This window comes from Schistosoma haematobium, chromosome ZW (genome assembly GCF_000699445.3).
Source record: "Schistosoma haematobium chromosome ZW, whole genome shotgun sequence".
Taxonomy (NCBI): domain Eukaryota; kingdom Metazoa; phylum Platyhelminthes; class Trematoda; order Strigeidida; family Schistosomatidae; genus Schistosoma; species Schistosoma haematobium.
Genome location: NC_067195.1, coordinates 13,086,864 through 13,105,572, shown reverse-complemented (window position 1 = coordinate 13,105,572; position 18,709 = coordinate 13,086,864). Strand labels below are relative to the sequence as shown.

General features: G+C 37.5%; 2 protein-coding genes across 3 annotated transcripts in view; both read right to left on the bottom strand.

The window, feature by feature from the left end:
* FRM-1_2 (DEAD (Asp-Glu-Ala-Asp) box helicase 1) overlaps nt 1-3,930 on the bottom strand; it is a 76,853-nt gene extending 72,923 nt beyond the window's left edge. The window contains exons 1-2 of the mRNA XM_051210444.1: nt 3,481-3,930; nt 1,288-1,392 (exon numbers count right to left, since the gene is read on the bottom strand). Of these exons, the coding sequence (XP_051070436.1) occupies nt 1,288-1,392; nt 3,481-3,891 (516 nt within the window). The 5' untranslated portion in view covers nt 3,892-3,930. The remainder of the gene's footprint in view (nt 1-1,287; nt 1,393-3,480) is intronic.
* Nucleotides 3,931-17,969: 14,039 nt separating this feature from the next.
* CNTN5_3 (Contactin-5) overlaps nt 17,970-18,709 on the bottom strand; it is a 31,976-nt gene continuing 31,236 nt past the window's right edge. For both annotated transcript variants that reach the window (XM_051210441.1, XM_051210440.1), the window contains 2 exons: nt 18,533-18,640; nt 17,970-18,477 (listed from right to left, as the gene is read on the bottom strand). The gene's annotated coding sequence lies outside the window, so the exon portion shown is untranslated. The remainder of the gene's footprint in view (nt 18,478-18,532; nt 18,641-18,709) is intronic.

The following is an 18,709-nucleotide window of genomic DNA, read 5'->3' as shown; positions in this document are numbered from 1 at the left end:
TCATATAACTACTGTGTATGTACGCATAGAATTTATAAGACGACTAAATCTGTTGGGTTTTTTGTTCACTCAGTTCATACAAATGTGCTGTTTAACTGCTGAATAGGAGTGATTTTGAATTATGCTAAAATATTGTTTCGAAGACAGGAGAACGTAGTATGATTACTTGACATTTTTTTCTATCTCCCTCATACCTATGATAATTGCAAATAATCTTTGGAGTGGTTAGTGTACTCTAACCATCCAGTCAACAAGTCAAATCAGAAATGATGAATTAAGTTGTATAAACTGTTAAGTGTTTTCAAAAACTTCATCTTGGATTGTAAATTAGGGATTGGCGTAGTTCTGTCACTAGTTTTTAAATAACACTTCGCAGTAAAATAAATAAATAATGACGTGTTATCATGGAACTACTTTAGAATGCACTTTTTAACGGTCTCCCTAAATAGATCTGTTATGTTCCCAAAATCAAAGTCGATGATAAGGTTACAGGAGTAGTAAAACGTTAAGTCTGACAGTAATAACGTGACAAGTACAAGTAAAAATAGGTCAAGCGGATGGTCATGACAAATGTTACATGATATGTCTAATGTAGATGGGTTCCCCATGGCATTTTGTCTAGCAATGAGCGTTCAATTAATTGATGTATTTCCTTAATAAATCTTCCTATAACAGACACTGATTTTACGCAGGAGATAAGAGACTGAAATCTTCAACATTTAGTTTGGAGACCAGTTTCATGAGAATAGAGATGTCATTCTATAAGGTTAAATCAATAGCATTGGTTGCAAAGGAGAAGGATGAGGTTAGTGAAAACATGATGATAAAAAGAATAAAACAAAATTTCAGAAGCAAGGGAAGGAGATTTATGGTATACAGGAGATTTGTTGGATGTGTAGGTAATCCAAAATTCTAGGAAAATAAAGCTAAATAACTGTGATGACTTCATGAGCACTGGAGCTTGATCAAAGAACTTAAGGAACTGACAGGCCAACCTATACATGTTTTTTTGTCAAGATTTAATTTCGGTTTTATGGTATCAAAAAAGCATTTTGACAATCAAATACATTATTTGCGAACAAGTTTATGAAACAAGCTCATTACCATACCACCCAAATGGTCAGACCTAAAATGGTGAAGGGAAATTAAAACCTGTGAATAACTGAATGTGAATTAGATGATTAAAACCACTGAGAATCACTTCTACAATGTCGAACATTAGTAACTTAAAGATTTTGACGCAACAGTAAGTAGAACAACTAGATGAATATTTATAAAAACACTCACCCAATTATTAGTTGAATCGTAATATGTGATGCCAAAGAATTCAACCTCTAATAAACCAAGATGTGTACAAACAGCATCGAATAATTGTTGTCCATAGGCAGCTTTCTAAAACCAGAAAAATGTTGACGAGTATTTCAGGAAGATGGATATTGAACTCGAATTTAGTTAATGTAAAGTTATTCACATATACATACTTATATATATTATTCACCTTAACTATAAAAAACAAGTATTTTAAGTTATGAATAACTAGTCCACAATTTTAATAAGTTATGCTTTATTAATGTATTTTACGATTTTCAAAGAATATATGGAAATTGTATAGGCTTAATTCACTTTAATGTTATGGCCTGTTATATGTTTAAAGATGTAGATTTGTTATCATTTATTGAGCTAAGGCATGAAAACTAAACGAACATTAGTTTATTCACACTATAACAAGCTAAACTATTTGCTTGTAATTTCGATCCCAAGATTATCCTAATCCGAGGCTTGTGTTATTGAGGATAATTGTCTATTGCTTTCCTTAATAAAATGTAGGTGTATTCTGTGTGCTTACTGGATCGTTGGACCACTTCCTCTTTTCCAGCTCTCCTTATTCACGATACACCGTATGGTCCCCTAGTACACAAAGTACCTTCTGGCTAAATGAGAACCACTACAACATAAAACATCCCCGTAGTTACATCAAAAGCAAAATATGATGCAAATTAGTAATTTGTTTTTTGAGATAATTATTTCAATACTTTAAGTGGTGTCGTAAGATTAGGGAAACGGGAGCAGTTTAATTTTAGGGTTTAACAGACACAATCATTTAAAATTCGGAAAGGTTTTGTTGAAAATTATTCGTAAAAAGAAAAGATGATTCTGAATCTTTTTGAAAAACATTTTAACAATGTGTAGAAGCTAAACCGTTCTATATGTGTGATGTTAGTCACGAAGATTTATGTTTTTTGATGGGCAATACGAATACGTTTTTGTTTGTTAGAAACAGACATGTAACGACGACTTTAGCCGAAAAATAAAAAAAACTCATAGTATTTACAGCTTCATTTTTATTCGCTCATCATCTTTCATGACTTTAGTGTATAATCAGTCAGTTATATGCAACGTAGAACCAGGAATATTACATATTACTGACTGAAATACTATTAACCATCAGCTATTCATAGTTACTCTCCCACAGGACAAATTTACTTATACAGAATGTTAAATAGACCTAGTCAGATTGTCAGGTATCGCGTTGTGGGGAACGTTTTAATTTAATCTGTGCGTGAAGAACAATTGTCACTGTGAATTTAATCGTTGCTTCCGAAAGGTTGCTCAAATCTGATGAGAATACTATGTTAGCAATTCTGAGATACAGTAGTATGTTCAAGCATAATGTCAATTATTCAATTTGGTGTCATGTTCGGTGGTTTGTACATATTTTACAAAGGTTTCCGCAGCAGCTTCACCCTGTACATTATTTTAAAACGCTAGGATTGTATGTAAGAAGAGGTGGTCAGTTTATGATATGGGGTAGTGATATGAAAAATAACTGTGTAGGATCGGCCGGTTCATTATGCCTTCTAGCTTGGAGTCCTAAATACCATGTAACTCTGTCTTGAAACGCTACCAGACAGACTTTGGAAAAAATCCAGTGGCACTCTTGCCATAGTTTCCTATCACTTTATTCATTAAGTTGCACTACCTTAGACGTATGACATTCTCCTTGGCTAGATTTCTAACTGAACCGCGTCTGTATTTAAATACTATTCTGGTTTATTTATTTATGGGCTCTATGACCCCTCCCTCTTCTCTTCACAATCACCACTACATTTATATGTATTCTTTGGTGACCTAAAGTGGGGATCTTTAGCAGTATAAAAATATCAATAATATAAAACACCTCTAGCTTTCAAACTTGATATCTGATATATTTGAGGAAAACTAGTAAGAATATCATAAAATTTCGAAATTGACAGTACACAAGAATATAACATGCGCTACATCTCAGTATGGAAACCTTAAGTTGATTATTCTTAAAACTATCAACACAACATCAATTTAGACAAACAGTTAAAAGGCACTTAGGACATTCTTAATGACAGTTTGAAATGGGAACAGTAGTCCGTAGAAGCAATAGCTCAGTAAAAGTATTAATTTGATGAAAGAAAAAAGTATAAATAAACTATATTAACTGCAACTTACATCTAAACGAAACTCTCTTGTTGTGCCATCCAGCATTACAACCGTACAATCTACTATTTTACCAGAAGGTTTAAAATCAACAACCGATGGGTGTGATGATCCACGTAGAGTACTACCACCTGGGCGCGGTGAGGGTGAGTTACCACCTAGTAAACCAGATGATCCATTGGCTAATCCAGCAGCTGAACCACTGGAAATACTTCCCAACCTGTGTGCAGTTCCAGAATTAGGACCAGTGCTGTTGAACCTCCGAAGACTCATGTAGTATTCTTTCTTAGGCAATCGGTCAGTTATCTCAATAGTCCCATCTTGCAGCTGGCTCCAACTATGACCTTCGAGATGCAAAAGGTTAGTGGATTCTCCAACTGTTTCGTTGTCTGATAAAAAAGTGCTCATTGCTGGCGGTTCCATAGAATAACTCATACCAAAAAGGAAGGGAATGAGTGTGAGCTGGAACAAAAATCAATCACGAGCCGTTAGAAACACTGCATTTCAAAAAATAGTCCTTACACAATAAAGGGTCATTGAGATAAATTATAGATAACTGAACAATGAATACCCAAAAGATATAGCACCACAAAAGACTTATAGGATATAAATGATATTTGGCACATCTGAAGTTCCCCAACACTTTAAAAGTATTCCGAAAAACGGAAAATAATTGTTGTTGTGATCTTATGAACTTGAAGCTGCGTTAAAATTGTGTATCACTCAGATACCTTTATGTTTACAAAAATGTATGACAGTGGAAACCATTTACAGGAGTGGTCACAAATTCATCTACGAAATCATGAAAAACGATAGTGGTAATCTAACTAAGCGCAGAGAAGTGAAATTCAGTATCTCAAATTAAACTAATGAGCTATATTTACACACTGAATACAAATACATGGTTTCTTTTTAATGACACCTGTTTATGGTTTTGGAGCAACCAACACACCATTTGAGCTAACAAGTGCGTATGAGTTTACTGAGAACTGATGTGATTATATCCCTCATAACATAATACAGAAAATGAACTGTACAATAAGACTAGTCTTAACATGTAAGATGTAGATAAAATGATAGAGATGTACGTAAATACAGCACAATAAATCTTTGGATCCGGTGTTTATCTTATGAGCAACAGAAAACGGTAAAAATCACTCCTAGAAAAAGATTTAAACACAATTCCAATGAAAATGCCCTGGTGCGGCCGAGAATGGGGAGAGTCTGCTCTCCCTCTCGAAATGTTCTCTCATGGTCACGCGTATATAGCCCCTGCCAAGGAAGTCCTACTCACTGCATTTTCTCGTGGCAGGGGTGTTGTTTACGAAATTTAGAGGACTAAAAGCGAATGTCCAGCGCTTTAACCGGGTTTGTGGACATGGAGTCCACCTAGGGGAGTTGGAAAACTCTCCTTCCAAACCAATGGTGCACATGGGCTCCAGTATCCTGAAGGGACAAATAGCGTATGAACCAATTGTCCGTCATCGGCTACCATGGGACTGCATCTCCTTACGATGCTCCACTGCCCTATGGATCAGACCTTCAGGTCGAAGGCTCCGGGTGTGGCCCCCTAAGAAGGTCACCTGCTACGGTTTGGGCACCCAGGGAGTATCACAGTCCTCACACATACCAAATGAGATCTGTGTGGAGCATATGTATTTGGTGCCTCCTTATACCAATATGTGTTGGAATAAAAAAACAATAAATCGACAGAAACTAGTTAGAGGCATTATGATATCTGACCACGGAATGTATTGAAAAATTTCTTTTTTTAATTCATTCAGTTTAGCAAGTCTTGTAAGAGAATGTGAGTGTTCTACACCAAGTATTGATGAATTAATTTTTTTCAGAACTTCCATTCATACGAGTGACAAAAAACATTTACAAAAATATTTTTCTTAGCACTTGGTCTTCATATAATATCTTTCAGCAGACGGTTGGTGGAAGTTTTATTTGATGATTTTGAGCATTAATGGTTAAAGCTAGGTATGAAGTAAACCGGAAGTATGATGACAATCACGTACTTTGAAAAAGAATAAGATACCCAACCCATTGCAGCATGTAAGATAGTCGGGGCTAATATAAAATGAACACAACTACATTATGAAATAATTTCAAGCAAAAATGGTCTGCAGCCCATGTTAAATCAAGCGAAATAAAACAGAAGTTGGGTATAAAAAAGGAAACTACATAATCCAGAAATGAACCAGCTATAGTAACTGATTATTAAGAAGGAACCGCTGCCACATAATCGAAATGTTTAAATTGATTGTCCAAGTAACGAGAATACCATAACCAATTGCGACATCATAACTAATTTCGAATCTTAAGGTCAGAAACATGAATAAAGTTCGCTTGTGGCCAATATGAAAAACTCCTTACTTTCAAATATCTTAGACACTAGAAACATCCTTAAATGCATCGATTTTCGCATGTGTATTAACAAGTGATTAAAACACATAGAAGCATAACAAAAGGACCTCCATTGGTTACTGGGTAAATCAGTCAGAATGCTATTTTATTGGAAGCAGAACACGTCATTTAACATAGGGTTGTCAAAAACAACTTTGATGAAGTTGTAAATGAGTACGAACGGAAATACCAGGCGGTAAATACTTCACGATGTGTGGACACGGTTTGCACTTAAATCTTTATAATTTCAGAAAGCTATGCTGATGAAGAAATACGCTGAGGCTGTGGTTGTTAAAGGCATAGTAGCACCCACTAATGAGTGGAAACAGTAACGCACAACGACTGCATGTACTAGGCACGGCATGCCATCTGGGTATGGTTAGATGTGTAATGGCTACCTGACTATTAGGAAGAGGCCTTTTAGTTAGACTAAACCAGATGTGATTTCCATTTTTAGAAGACAAGCCACTAGATCAATATCTTTACCTATGATCAGCCGGTCAACTGTTCTAATATATACGACAGGGATGTGATCACTGGTTCAAACAAAATAGGTCGGATGGTGTGAACAGTCCCTGTCACCTTACAGATGAATCGAAATTTGCAAGACATATCACTTAAGATATTCTTCGGTCGTTACAGTGATGAAAAATTTAAATCCATACAGCTATTGTAATTACAATAGCTGTAGGGTTTTTTAAGCAACCCTCATATGAAACATTTTTGGTCAAAAAGTCCATTGATAACCAAATTTGTGTTGTATATGAATAACTGATACAACAATACACAATATGACAAAGCCAAAAACAACTATATAACGTACAATTGACCAGAATAGCTACCTACAAGAGTAAAGACGTAAAGCGCGCTTCGTCCGCTTATCTTTAAAGGCCAGAGACTTTCAATAAACAATAGAGAAACATTATTTATCTAGCCTAGTCATTCTCATCAGTTTGCTTATAAAAGTGGTTATACAGCATTAAAATGCAGTATCGCATTATAATTACGTGAATAAAACTTCGCATTCAAATGTCGGTATGAACTTTAAACATTGCTGAGCAGAATAGATGACTACTTATTCGTTAATGCATTTCTGAGATATAAAAGATGGTCCTTGGTATTAAATAGAATTGCTTTTTTTCATATTTATTGAAAACGAGGGAAGAAATTGCAGGTTTTTCATTAATAAAACCAAAGTCAAATGGAAAAACTTGTTCAGTACATACGATTCCAATATGGTTCTCAGACCTGTCTTTAAAGGAGGTATCAAAATCTGTAGTGGTCATTCGGTCAGGTAATGGATTTTGTAGATTCTAGACTTTCATTTTGAAAAAATAATCATGTATCTTGGTGAAAAACCTCGAAGTTTCTAGAGTGATATTTTGTACGGTATGTTGAACTGCGTTGCACTAGTCCCCATGTACTTCTGCGGTGCAGAGGTTGAGATACACAATTATCCTGGAAAATGTGGTTATATCGAGAAGTACTGATTGACTGGTATAGAACAAATTACTTCTTTTTTACTCACATGCTCATGTTGAGAGTTATCGCCTTAATATGAAAGATAATGGAGATGTAGATCACTAACGTAAAATGAGTAGGGGCCTACTCGAGTTAGACGTGGATGGTGTGATTGGTTAGCTAACTTCGAAGTCACACCTCACGGTCAGCACCTTTGTGGATTAACCTTTATTTGTATCATGGTACTGTGAACGCAGTGAAAAACTTATAACACAAAGGACGTCATTACAGAAATATATTGGTAAAGTAGGTACAAGGAAGAGATTGCGACCACAACCACATAGGCCAGTCTATGGCGTACGATTAGTTGATGCGTGTTGGTCTTCCTTGAACTTAACGAGGATCGGCGAACTGTATCGACAACCAGTGACTCCACCACTGAATGAATTAGGTAGGGCCCAGTGACATTTCACTGGCTCTACAGTGAAAACATCATTAAGTAACTCGACAAAAAATGAGTTCAACAGAGAACCTTTACAAACTTCAACCGCCCAAAAGTAACTGCTGGTGCAAGTTACCATTATCAGTCGAAATGCTCCATGCCATTCATTTTCAACGACTAATATATAAACAAAGAGATACAAGCAGTAAACCTGACAGCTATTAACACCATCATGACAACCTGTGACTTTTATGGTGAACATTTATGGAAAAACCAATCCATCTCATCATGTCAACATATTGGTGATGAATTATCGAGCCGAAAATTTATCTAATAACGCAGTTAATAATCAACTTATCTAAGCTAAACCACGATCATTTTCACCACAATAGACCGTTGTCGGAAAGTGAGAATCGAGCATATGCAGCCAAAAAAAGCTCGCTATTTTGAAGACTAATGAAAATAGCCTCTAAATCCCACCAACTACGAAAACCACAATGTGCTCCCATTTGGTAGCAATCATGTCTTGAATAATGTAAGGTTACGCGACCATTATCTGATTCCACGCACGCCTGATTTTTAATAGACTTTGTCTGACAATATATAGTAAGTGAGTTTTTTCTGAATTCGACTTAGTATATACATATAACAAAATTCCCGTGGTATCACAGTATATGAAAAGCCGGTCTCCATCACATTTTTTGGTCTCTATGACTCCCCAAGAATGTAATTCGGACTCGAAAATGTTAACATTTCACAAACGAGATTACTGAGAAACCATATTTGTTGAAAGTGTACGTACATGACGGGCAATCAACTAGCCATTGTCAAATCAACACATTTGAAATATGTGTAATGTTTACAGTAACATTTAAGGTTTTGAGTGGGTAACCAGTCCATAAAATGCTTCTTTGGTGATTCTTCTTTCGGTTTCTGAAGGCACTACATCGATTTTTGCCTCACCATTTAAATGCATGGAAACTCGAAACCATACTTGTCAATTCTGAGGCCGAATGAGTTAAGAAGTTCCGTTACATTATAGTATTTAGTTGCTACTGTCACCTTCTACCTTACTGTATCGCCGTATAACAACCTCTAACTGATCTACATATCAACCAGATTTTTGTTTTTTCATCGGGAACAAATCTAAAGTTTTAAAATAGCACTAACAGCATTACCAAGTACTACGATGCTAGAACTCTTGGAACCTTATCCGACAACTCAGCCCATCATATGTACCAACAAACCTTAACTCACGCAGCAGTAGACAAACAACAAAAATAAGTTCTTATTATGTTCATCGTTAATTATGAACCCCGTTCAGGTGATATGGTGTATTTTGGCTCGAATTCGTAACATGTATATTTGCCATATAATCTCATTCCATTTATTTGTTGTATTTGAACGAAAATAATGAGGTTTAGAAACGTTATGTCTATCCAGTCTCCCAGGAACCCAAATCAACATTTTTATTTCACGGGCCTAAAATACAGGAAATAGAATCAACGGTCAACGAACGGTAAATAGCACAATGTCACCATTCGATTTGCTATGCACTTAGCAAAATGTTAATAACAAGAATCCAACGATTAATATATATGATCAAATAAAAGAGGACCAACTGACATTACACCTTCTTTGCTGGCACAATCATCCCCATTATTTATCAGATCTAGGCACCCGAAATACTATGAAGTTAAGAACAGCATTTCTGTATTTGTTGAGATCGAAATCCAGAAGGCAAGTATTCAACAGGACATGTTCAACTTAAACATTAAGGTTTCAACGTTTGACAAGTGTTTTCAAGAAGTCTATGGTACTTATACTGATCACGGGAATAAAGAGATGTACCACGGGGTGCTAATTTACATTACACGAGCATTAATTGTAAGATAACGTGAAAAATGCTGCTACCGAATTACCTGATTTAAGACCACGATGATAATTTCGATATGAAAATAGATCAACAATTCCTGGGGGTTTGGCATCATAATCCGAAAAAAAGGGAAAATTATCTATGAAGTAAAAGTTGGGCAAGAGATATGGGTTCGACATGCAAACCAGATACAGCCAACCAGACAAGAGTGTGACACAGGAAGTGATATAAATCAGGATATACCACTAAACATATTACTTGAATCAGATAGTGAAATTAAAAATGACCCGGACATAAAACGTATACAACTCTCCCAAGGCGATTGCAGCGCATCAGACGTAATTCTAATCGAATAGAAATAAATCCCAAAGATCGTTATTATCTCTGGTACTTCAAAAAGGGGATGTGTTATACCCTAGTGAAGATTAAATTACGGGTAATATCTGAGATCTAATAATGGACTAATACTACATGTATACAAATATTCCTATTGTATAACTGTTCAGAGACCAGATTATGCATATCTATATTTATCTTGCTATAAGCTTTATTTTGACCCATAATTTATCATTATACGACTTACTGTTCTTAAATTATACTCAGTTTATTAATTACTGTCTCCCACGTTCACAGTCACGTTTGGGACTGAAATTGTATAAATGTTATTTCTTAGTTTGGCTGGTATATAAACTAAGTACATCCAAATTAAACAATTCGCATAGCGGAAGCTATTATTGGTGTTCTGGACTCAGCTGGACGATTACTTACTTACTTGCGCCTGTTACTCCTCGTGAACGAACATAGGCCGCTCACCAGCATTCGCCATCCAACCTTGTCCTGGCCAATCCTTTCCAGCTCCTTCCAATTCCTATTCATCCTTTCCATATCTGCTTCTATTTCCCGACTTCATGTGTTCTTTGGCCTTCCTCTTTTCCGCCTTCCTTCAGGACTTCAAGTTAGGGCTTGTCTCGTGATGCAGTTTGACGATTTGCGTAGTGTATGTCTCACCTATCTCCATCGTCTTTTCCTAATTTCCTCTTCAGATGGAAGCTGGTTTCTTCTCTCCCACAAAAGGCTGTTGCTGATAGTATCCGACCTTCTTGATGAGGGTTGTTGTGGTTCTCCAAGTTTCAGCTCTGTACAGTAGAACCGCCTTGACATTCGTTTTGAAGATTCTCACTTTGATATTGGTTGAAGGTTGTTTCGATTTCCATATGTTGTTCAACTGTAGGAATGCGACCCTTGCTTTGCCAATCCTTGCCTTTACGTCTGCATCTGATCCTCCCTGTTCATCGATGATGCTTCACAGGTATGTGAAGGATTCTACATCTTCCAGAGTTTCGCCATCGAGTGTGATTGGATTGCTGTTCTTCGTTTTGAACTTGAGGACCTTGGTTTTCCCCTTGTGTATGCTGAGGCCTACTGGTGCAGAGACTGCTACTACACTGTCTGTCTTTATCTGCATTTGTTCATGTGTATGCGATAGGAGGGCCAGGTCATCTGCGAAGTCCAAATCGTCTAATTGATTCTGAGCTGTCCACTGTATTCCGTGTTTTCCCCCAGATGTCGAGGTCTCCATAATCCAGTAGATCACCAGAAGAAAGAGGGAGGGAGAGAGTAGACAGCCTTGTCTGACTCCGGTCCTTACTTGGAATGCATCTGTCAGCTGTCCTCCATGCGCGACCTTGCACTGTAGTCCGTCATTTGAGTTCCAAATAGTGCTGACAATCTTCTCAGGAACTCCGTAGTGTCGAAGAAGTTTCCATAACGTCCTCCTGTCTACACTGTCAAATGCCTTTTCGTAATCAATGAAGTTGATATACAGTGACGAGTTCCACTCAACTGATTGTTCGACGATGATCCGTAGTGTCGCTATTTGGTCTGTGCACGACCGATCCTTACGGAATCCAGCTTGTTGATCTCGAAGTTGGGCGTCTACTGCATCTTTCATCCGGTTCAGCAAAACTCTGTTAAAGACTTTTCCTGGTGCTGACAGTAGTGTAATGCCTCTGTAGTTTTCACATTTGCTCAAGTCTCCTTTCTTTGGAATCTTCATGAGGTGTCCTTCTTTCCAGTCCATCGGCACCTGTCCCTTCTCCCAAATCTTTTTTAACAGAAGGTGAAGCATGCTTGTAGTTACTTCGATGTCTGACTTCAGTGCTTCAGCTGGTATGTTGTCGGGTCCTGCTGCTTTCCCGCTCTTGATTTGTCTGATAGCCATTCTGATTTCTTGCGTCGTTGGTGGATTGACATCTATAGGAAGATCTGTGTGTGATGCTTCGATGTCCCGTGAATTCATTGGAGCCGGCCTATTCAGGAGTTCCTCGAAGTATTCTACCCATCTGTTCCGCTGTTGTTGAATTTCAGTGATTGGCCTGCCTTCTTTGTCCTTGACCGGTCTCTCTGGTTTACTATATTTCCCTGCTAGATTCTTCATTGTATTGTAAAGATGTTTCATATTACATTCCCCTGTGGTCGGTGAATAAAATGAAATCGCGACCTTCTGCTGCGTGTCAGAAATGTTTAATGGTGCAATGGGCTGCTAGCAGTTCTCGACCAAAAGTGCTATATCTCGTCTCCGAGGGAGTAAGGCGTCGTGAGAAAAATTCGAGAGGTTGCCAACTACCGGAGATGTTCTGTTGCATAACGGCTACTATAGCAAAATCCGACGCACCAACCGCTATACTAGTCGTGGCTGATGGGTCAGTATGAGCGAGGAGTGTGACTTGAACCAGAGCCGTTTTGATCTCTGAAAATGCAGTATGTGCAGCATCGTTCAATTCTAATTTGCTTGGATTACCGTGGAGTAAATTGGTTAATGGTCGTAACGTTCTGCCGCGTGTGGGATTAAAACATCGATAGAAGTTAACCAAACCGGGAAATGCCTTTTTTAAATCGTAATAAACATTTCAATGTATCACGAGTCAGTCTTTTAATTACAGAGACAGATCGATTATTGTTCAGTTTCTTTGGCACTGCGTAATTGACTAAAAATAATGTAATATCGCAGTAAAAATTGTGAAACGTGGCGTCGAGTCGCGGTTGATTATGATCACCACTACAGGAAGACTACGTGCCAGTTAACTGATAAGATCCACCGTAAGCTAAATATCAGAAGGTAGTTGATGGCTGTAGTCGAGATGTATTCGTTGGCGATCTCGCTGTATCGAAAGAATACCAAGATCGTGCCAGAGGAGTACAAGTGTGGTTACTGATAGTAAGCGAATCCGTGCAAGATCACAATTAGCGGAAGAATGTAAGTATTTTGATACAGTTAAACAAACAAGTACGGTGAAGCTGTGTCAGCTCCCCTCCTGGTTCTCACATCTTTCATCGTCCTTCGGAATTTTTTATTGATGCAAATATGATCTATCTGGTTCTCTGTAGTGTGGTCCGGTGAGATCCATGTAGCTTTGTGTATACGTTTGTGTGGAAATATTGTGTCTCCTATGACCAATTTTTTGAATGCGCACAGATTTGCAAATCTTTCCCCATTTACATTTCTCTCACCCAGTCCATTTCGTCCCATGATATCTTCATATCCGGTGTTGTCTATTTCAACTTTGGCATTTGGATCTCCCATCAGTATGGTGAGGTCCTTTCTTGGGCACTTCTCTATGATTGACTGCAGTCGCTCGTAGAACTGATCTTTAATGTCGTCGTTGCTTTCATTGATAGGTGCATAACACTGGATAATATTCATTGTGATCCCCTCCTTCTTTGTTTTGAATGATGTTTTGATGATTCCAGGTCCGTGAGACTCCCATCCTATATGTGCATTTCGTGCTACTTTGGACAGCATTAGAGCAACTCCCTGAATGTGCGGAGCATTGTCCTCTTCGTGACCGGAGTATAGTAGCACCTCTCTCGTATTTAGCCTTTGTTGTACAGCTTGGGTCCAATGGGTTTCTCTGATTCCCAGTACTGCCAAGTTGTATCTCCTCATTTCCATTGCTATTTGACTGGTCTTCCCGGTCTCCCACATTGTCCGTACGTTCCATGTACCTATAAAAATTGTTGCTCTGGTTGTTAGAAGAGCCTCGTGGCTTCCGAAGGAACTCGGCTTTCACCATAAAGACCTAACTGTCAGGGCAGAGTTTAGATGGTTTGAATTATTTTTTCTGGTAAGCGTTTTTTTTAGCGAGTTAGTTTTCTACAACATAGGGACGCTAACCCCATACCCAACCCTCCTCCTTTACCCGGGCTTGGGACGGGCAGTTACTCTAGAAGAGCAACAGGCAGAGTTCAACTGGATGGGCTAGAGAAGAAAAGGACCAATAAGGTCACCAGGCTTATCGGACAGGTCGAACGTCAATGGTTTAATACAATACAAGATTGAATGAGTCGTGCTTCGATAGGCGAACAAATTAGGTGACAAACTAGAGACATTTAAAGTCACAACAATATTTTACTTATAATCCTGAAACTTAAATTTACAATTGAATTATACATTCGACATATGATAACATGGTTCTAGTTATACTGGCCGGTTAGCTTGAAAAAAGGCGAGAATCAGTAAAATGTCGATCAGATTTTGCTAGCATGTAATGAGATAATTAAGATAGTTAGGAGTACTTAAATCACAGTAAAAAACTAGGAGTCCAAGAAACAACAGAACTTAATGAAGACGCACTAGATGAGCACGAACGAAGGTATTGTGTTTGCAACTGGAAATCAAGCATTCATGTTTAGTGTGGTATCGAGTCGTGGTTGACTATGATCACCGCTACAGGAGGACTACGTGCCAAATATCAGAAAGTAGTTGATGGTTGTAGTCGAGGTGTATTCGTTGGCGATCTCGTGGTATCGAATGAATACCGAGATCGTGCCAGGTTACAAGTGTGGTAGCACGGTCTCAACGTTAGATCCTTTCAAATGTGCCCGCCCTTTCGTCTCAACGACCTTGAACGGCCTGACTAGAGGCGGTCATTCCGTATTTCATTTGCCGTGGGTTGGTTGGATTGCATGAGTATCAAGTTTTTTCATATATAAGTCATCTTATGCTGCATAAAAAAGCACGAAGTCGATACCAAAAGCATTATTTAGCATTCTCTGTTTTGTAGTGTACACTTTGGCTCTGTTGTTGCTTTGTAATTTTATCTGTGATCCCAACAACTGTAGTAAACCTCAACGAAATGTCAAGTCACAGGTAAATCCTAAGTATTGGTGGTATTTCCTTGGCTTATTATTGTTGCAAGGAATAACTTTTTAATAATTAATGATCTCTGTTTGTAGTGCTTCATGCTCAAGTGACATTTCAGTCGACCTTAGCGATGCCTTTCGAAGTATGATAGTGAGCAAGCGTTTCGCGTGCTGGGATGACTTTGATAGCGCCTTAAAAGAGTTACTGAGCGTAACCGAACTCGCGCAAGGTCACAATCAAAGGAAGAGAGAGGGTCTTTAGTACAGTTAAACAAACAAGTACCGTAAAGCAACCACTGGTACGATTGGTTATAATAATAATTGCTTCCATTACACCAATCGCTTTCCCTTGATAAAATTAGGCTACTACACATGTGAATAGGAATCATTATTTCATACAAACACCTCGGTAATTCATGTTAATTAACCTGCCCATGAACACTTATAACGATCAAATCTCAATAAATGTACATTTTTTTCTTTACACTGATGCAGTTAGATTATCATCTAAATAGCAATATCTCGCTCCATATTCGTTGGCATCTTGATAGAGATCACTTTATTGACAGCAATCACTTAAAATCCTTCGGGAGATACACATTGTTGGTGTGATTATTATGAAGAATCGGAGTTTTAACGAGCTCAGCATAAATATATGGTTTAAAATACTTGCTAAACCGCGAATACAACAACTTTGAGATTTTTAGTTGCGCTCTTATCTGCAATGACCTCAATCGAAAATGATGATAGCTAAATGTGTCACCAAAAATAGTAATTGCATACAATGCTTGTCGCACTATCCCTAAATTTTTGGCGTAAAGTAAGATATGCTAATTTTTCTATAGTATGTACTGTATGATTTGCACTAAAATAAGGTTAAAAAACTGAGACAATTAAACGACAGATATGCACTTTAATACTGAATCTATCGCTCTTAACCGTTCGAAAGAAATCACTCACGACCACCCAGCTTAAAATCTCTCTGATAATTTGGTTCGTGGTATTATGGCTCATGAATGCCCGAAACCTTCTATGTTCTTTTTAAGCTAATGAGGTATGCTTTATGCTGACGTGCTGAAAACATCTGGTGTCTAAGCAAGTCTGATAACATAACTGCAGCAAATGTAATGTGTGTAAGGTGGAGTCACTTTACTTGTAAACCAAAAAGCGAGAGACAGCACTGAATCCGTTTCATCAGAACCAGTGGTAGTAGTGGTCACATGCAAATTTGAGGACATTGCCAAATCTCGTGATAGTAATTTCTAAAGTTGCTAGTGCGTATAGATAACCTGGAAATAATGGGGTTTGTTCGTACGCTTCATATGGCTATAGCAACAGTTACAACTCAAAATTACAACACCAGATTTCGTTGGCTGAATTTGGTCTGGGTTTTTTTACTTTGATTTCACTATTGTGAAGGGTATTAATTATGCCGTCTTTAGTTGATATGTTTTCTTTTTAAAGCTTGACAATTTAGAAGTAGCCATCTTCAATTGTCATGTGGCCTTTAAATAATTAGTTAATCCGCATCATTGTAAATAAAAACGTAAACTCGACTGATAAGGTCAGTTACATATGGCATGTAAGATTCCCGTTTTCCAATTATTCATTTGGGAGAAAATGTAACCATTGAGATGAAAATCGCCTAACAACTAAGAGCCACATCTTATAAATAACTGATTTGGGCACTTAATCTTACATACTACAAGTTGATTCTTGACGCCGCCAAGAATACTGACCCTAATATGGACTACCTTTACCCCAAGATGTCACATTTTTCGACATATTGCCAGGCTGAGAAAGTACTCATAGTTGCTGCTTCCTTTCTATACAATTGCTCATTATGATTAACGTTAACTTTGAGTGTTTGGAATTTAAACTCGAGCTGATTTCCTTGGTCAATTTTTTCTCGATTCAAAACAATTTCATCATAGATTTGATCTTTTATGCAACTTCTGAAATTAATTTTGACTGAGTATTGCAAACACTCCTAGTTTTTATGCTTCGTCTTATCTGTGTATTCAACTCTAACTTGACATAAACTGTAATCCGAAATGGTGTTGTATTGCTTTCCATAAACGTATTCTAACATACACATATAAGACGACACGTTCCCAAGTGTCCACCTGAAAATTAGATACCATCTTTTTTCAATGTTACCAAAATATCGCAGAATCCTACGCCATAGATGAGCTAGCGAGACATCGACGCCAAACCAGTAACATGAAGAGATTTGCTATCATTGCGAGGCCACAGTTATCGCTAAAGCGTGGAGAGGAAATAGACACCTGAATCTACAGTCACCAATCTCTTTATTGTGCAGTAGTAGAATTGTGATATTTTCGTAATCCCATATCGCATCAATTCACATAGAGATAACTAGTCTTTCGCGATTTTAACTATGAATATGAACCAATACTACAAAAATACATTACTGGAGATGGTGGAAATTTGTCGAATAGATGGATGATTTTAGGAGTTCCGTTAATGAGGTAAATAGTTCTGAAGCCTACATAGTCCCTTTAATTACGATTATCAGTAGACAAACTAGTGGTGGAGGTGAGCTGTTTGAATTTTTCCATATATGACTAACAACTTATCTGAATATTTATTGTTTCCAATAGGACAAAGGTAAACATAGATCCGAATCAAAGTCGATAAATTAAGTAGTCAGTTATGTATGAAGGAATTCAAATAGCTTAATTCTACCTCAAGTTTATGCTGAGGATGTTGTACAGAGAGATAATGAAGACTTCAACATTAAACCACAGCCCAGAAAAAGAAAATTCAAGAAAAAACACTGCTTGATACGTCTTTAAACGTCATACAAATATACTTCCGTTCGACTAGAATTCCGTGGACGTGAATATTTTTCTACTAACACATTTCATAAATCAGTTTCTTAAGGTATAAATTGTTAATATTTATTTCACAATTGATTGATCACTGGGTGGTGATCAATGTCATGCCACGTTGCAACATGATCGATAGCATTCGATCTGCACTAATAAGGACTAGACAAGCATGACATTGATCACCACCCAGTGACCAATCAATTGTGATTACATCTCAGTCCTACAGGAGGTTAGTCACGGCTCGGATAGCTCAGTGGTAACGTCTCTGACTGTGAAGCTGGGTGACACGAGATCGAATCCGTCAGGGAGCACCAGTTCCCTCAAGATTACAGGTACACCTTGCTGACAAGTGCCAAATAGCACGAAACCCGGGTCCAGGGTTTCCTGTTGACTACCTCCAACCACCATCTTAATGTTAATATTTATTTATTTAACGATATAAAAGTATTTACAAATTTGTTGTTCCGTAGAACTTAATAAACACAATTCTTAACTTAGTGAAGAGATTTTGTAACAAAAAGGAAATAAACAATAATCAAAATAGAACCATAATACACCAACAGTTTAGAAGACATTATATAAAGAAAAACGTGTTTCGAAAAAGTAAACAAGACTTTAAAATGTAAACACTATAAATACTGTTGGCTACCATGGCTGAAACGAATGGAAAGCTTTTTGGAATGTTCAATTATTGCCTTCCGAGCAGCTGTATCAATTCGGGACAGTTTAAGATCTTTTTTACGATCAAAAGGTCGTCTTGTTGATTTACCAGGTGGTGAGGTAGATGGTGATGATGACTTTCCACATTCTTTTTTGTGCTTCTGAAGAAAAACGTCAAAAGTGAAACATTAGCTACGAAGTGAAATAAATACCCACCTTGGATTTATGCTTATGTTTCTTGGACTTCTTTTCATGTTTCTTCTTTAATTTGTGTTTGAGTTTATTCTCATGCAATTCAAGTAAACTTGACTTTTCTTTTGAAATCTATGACGCAAGAAGGTGGACAAAGAGAAAAGAAGGAAGAGAGAGATCATATCTAAAACGGTAAAACTG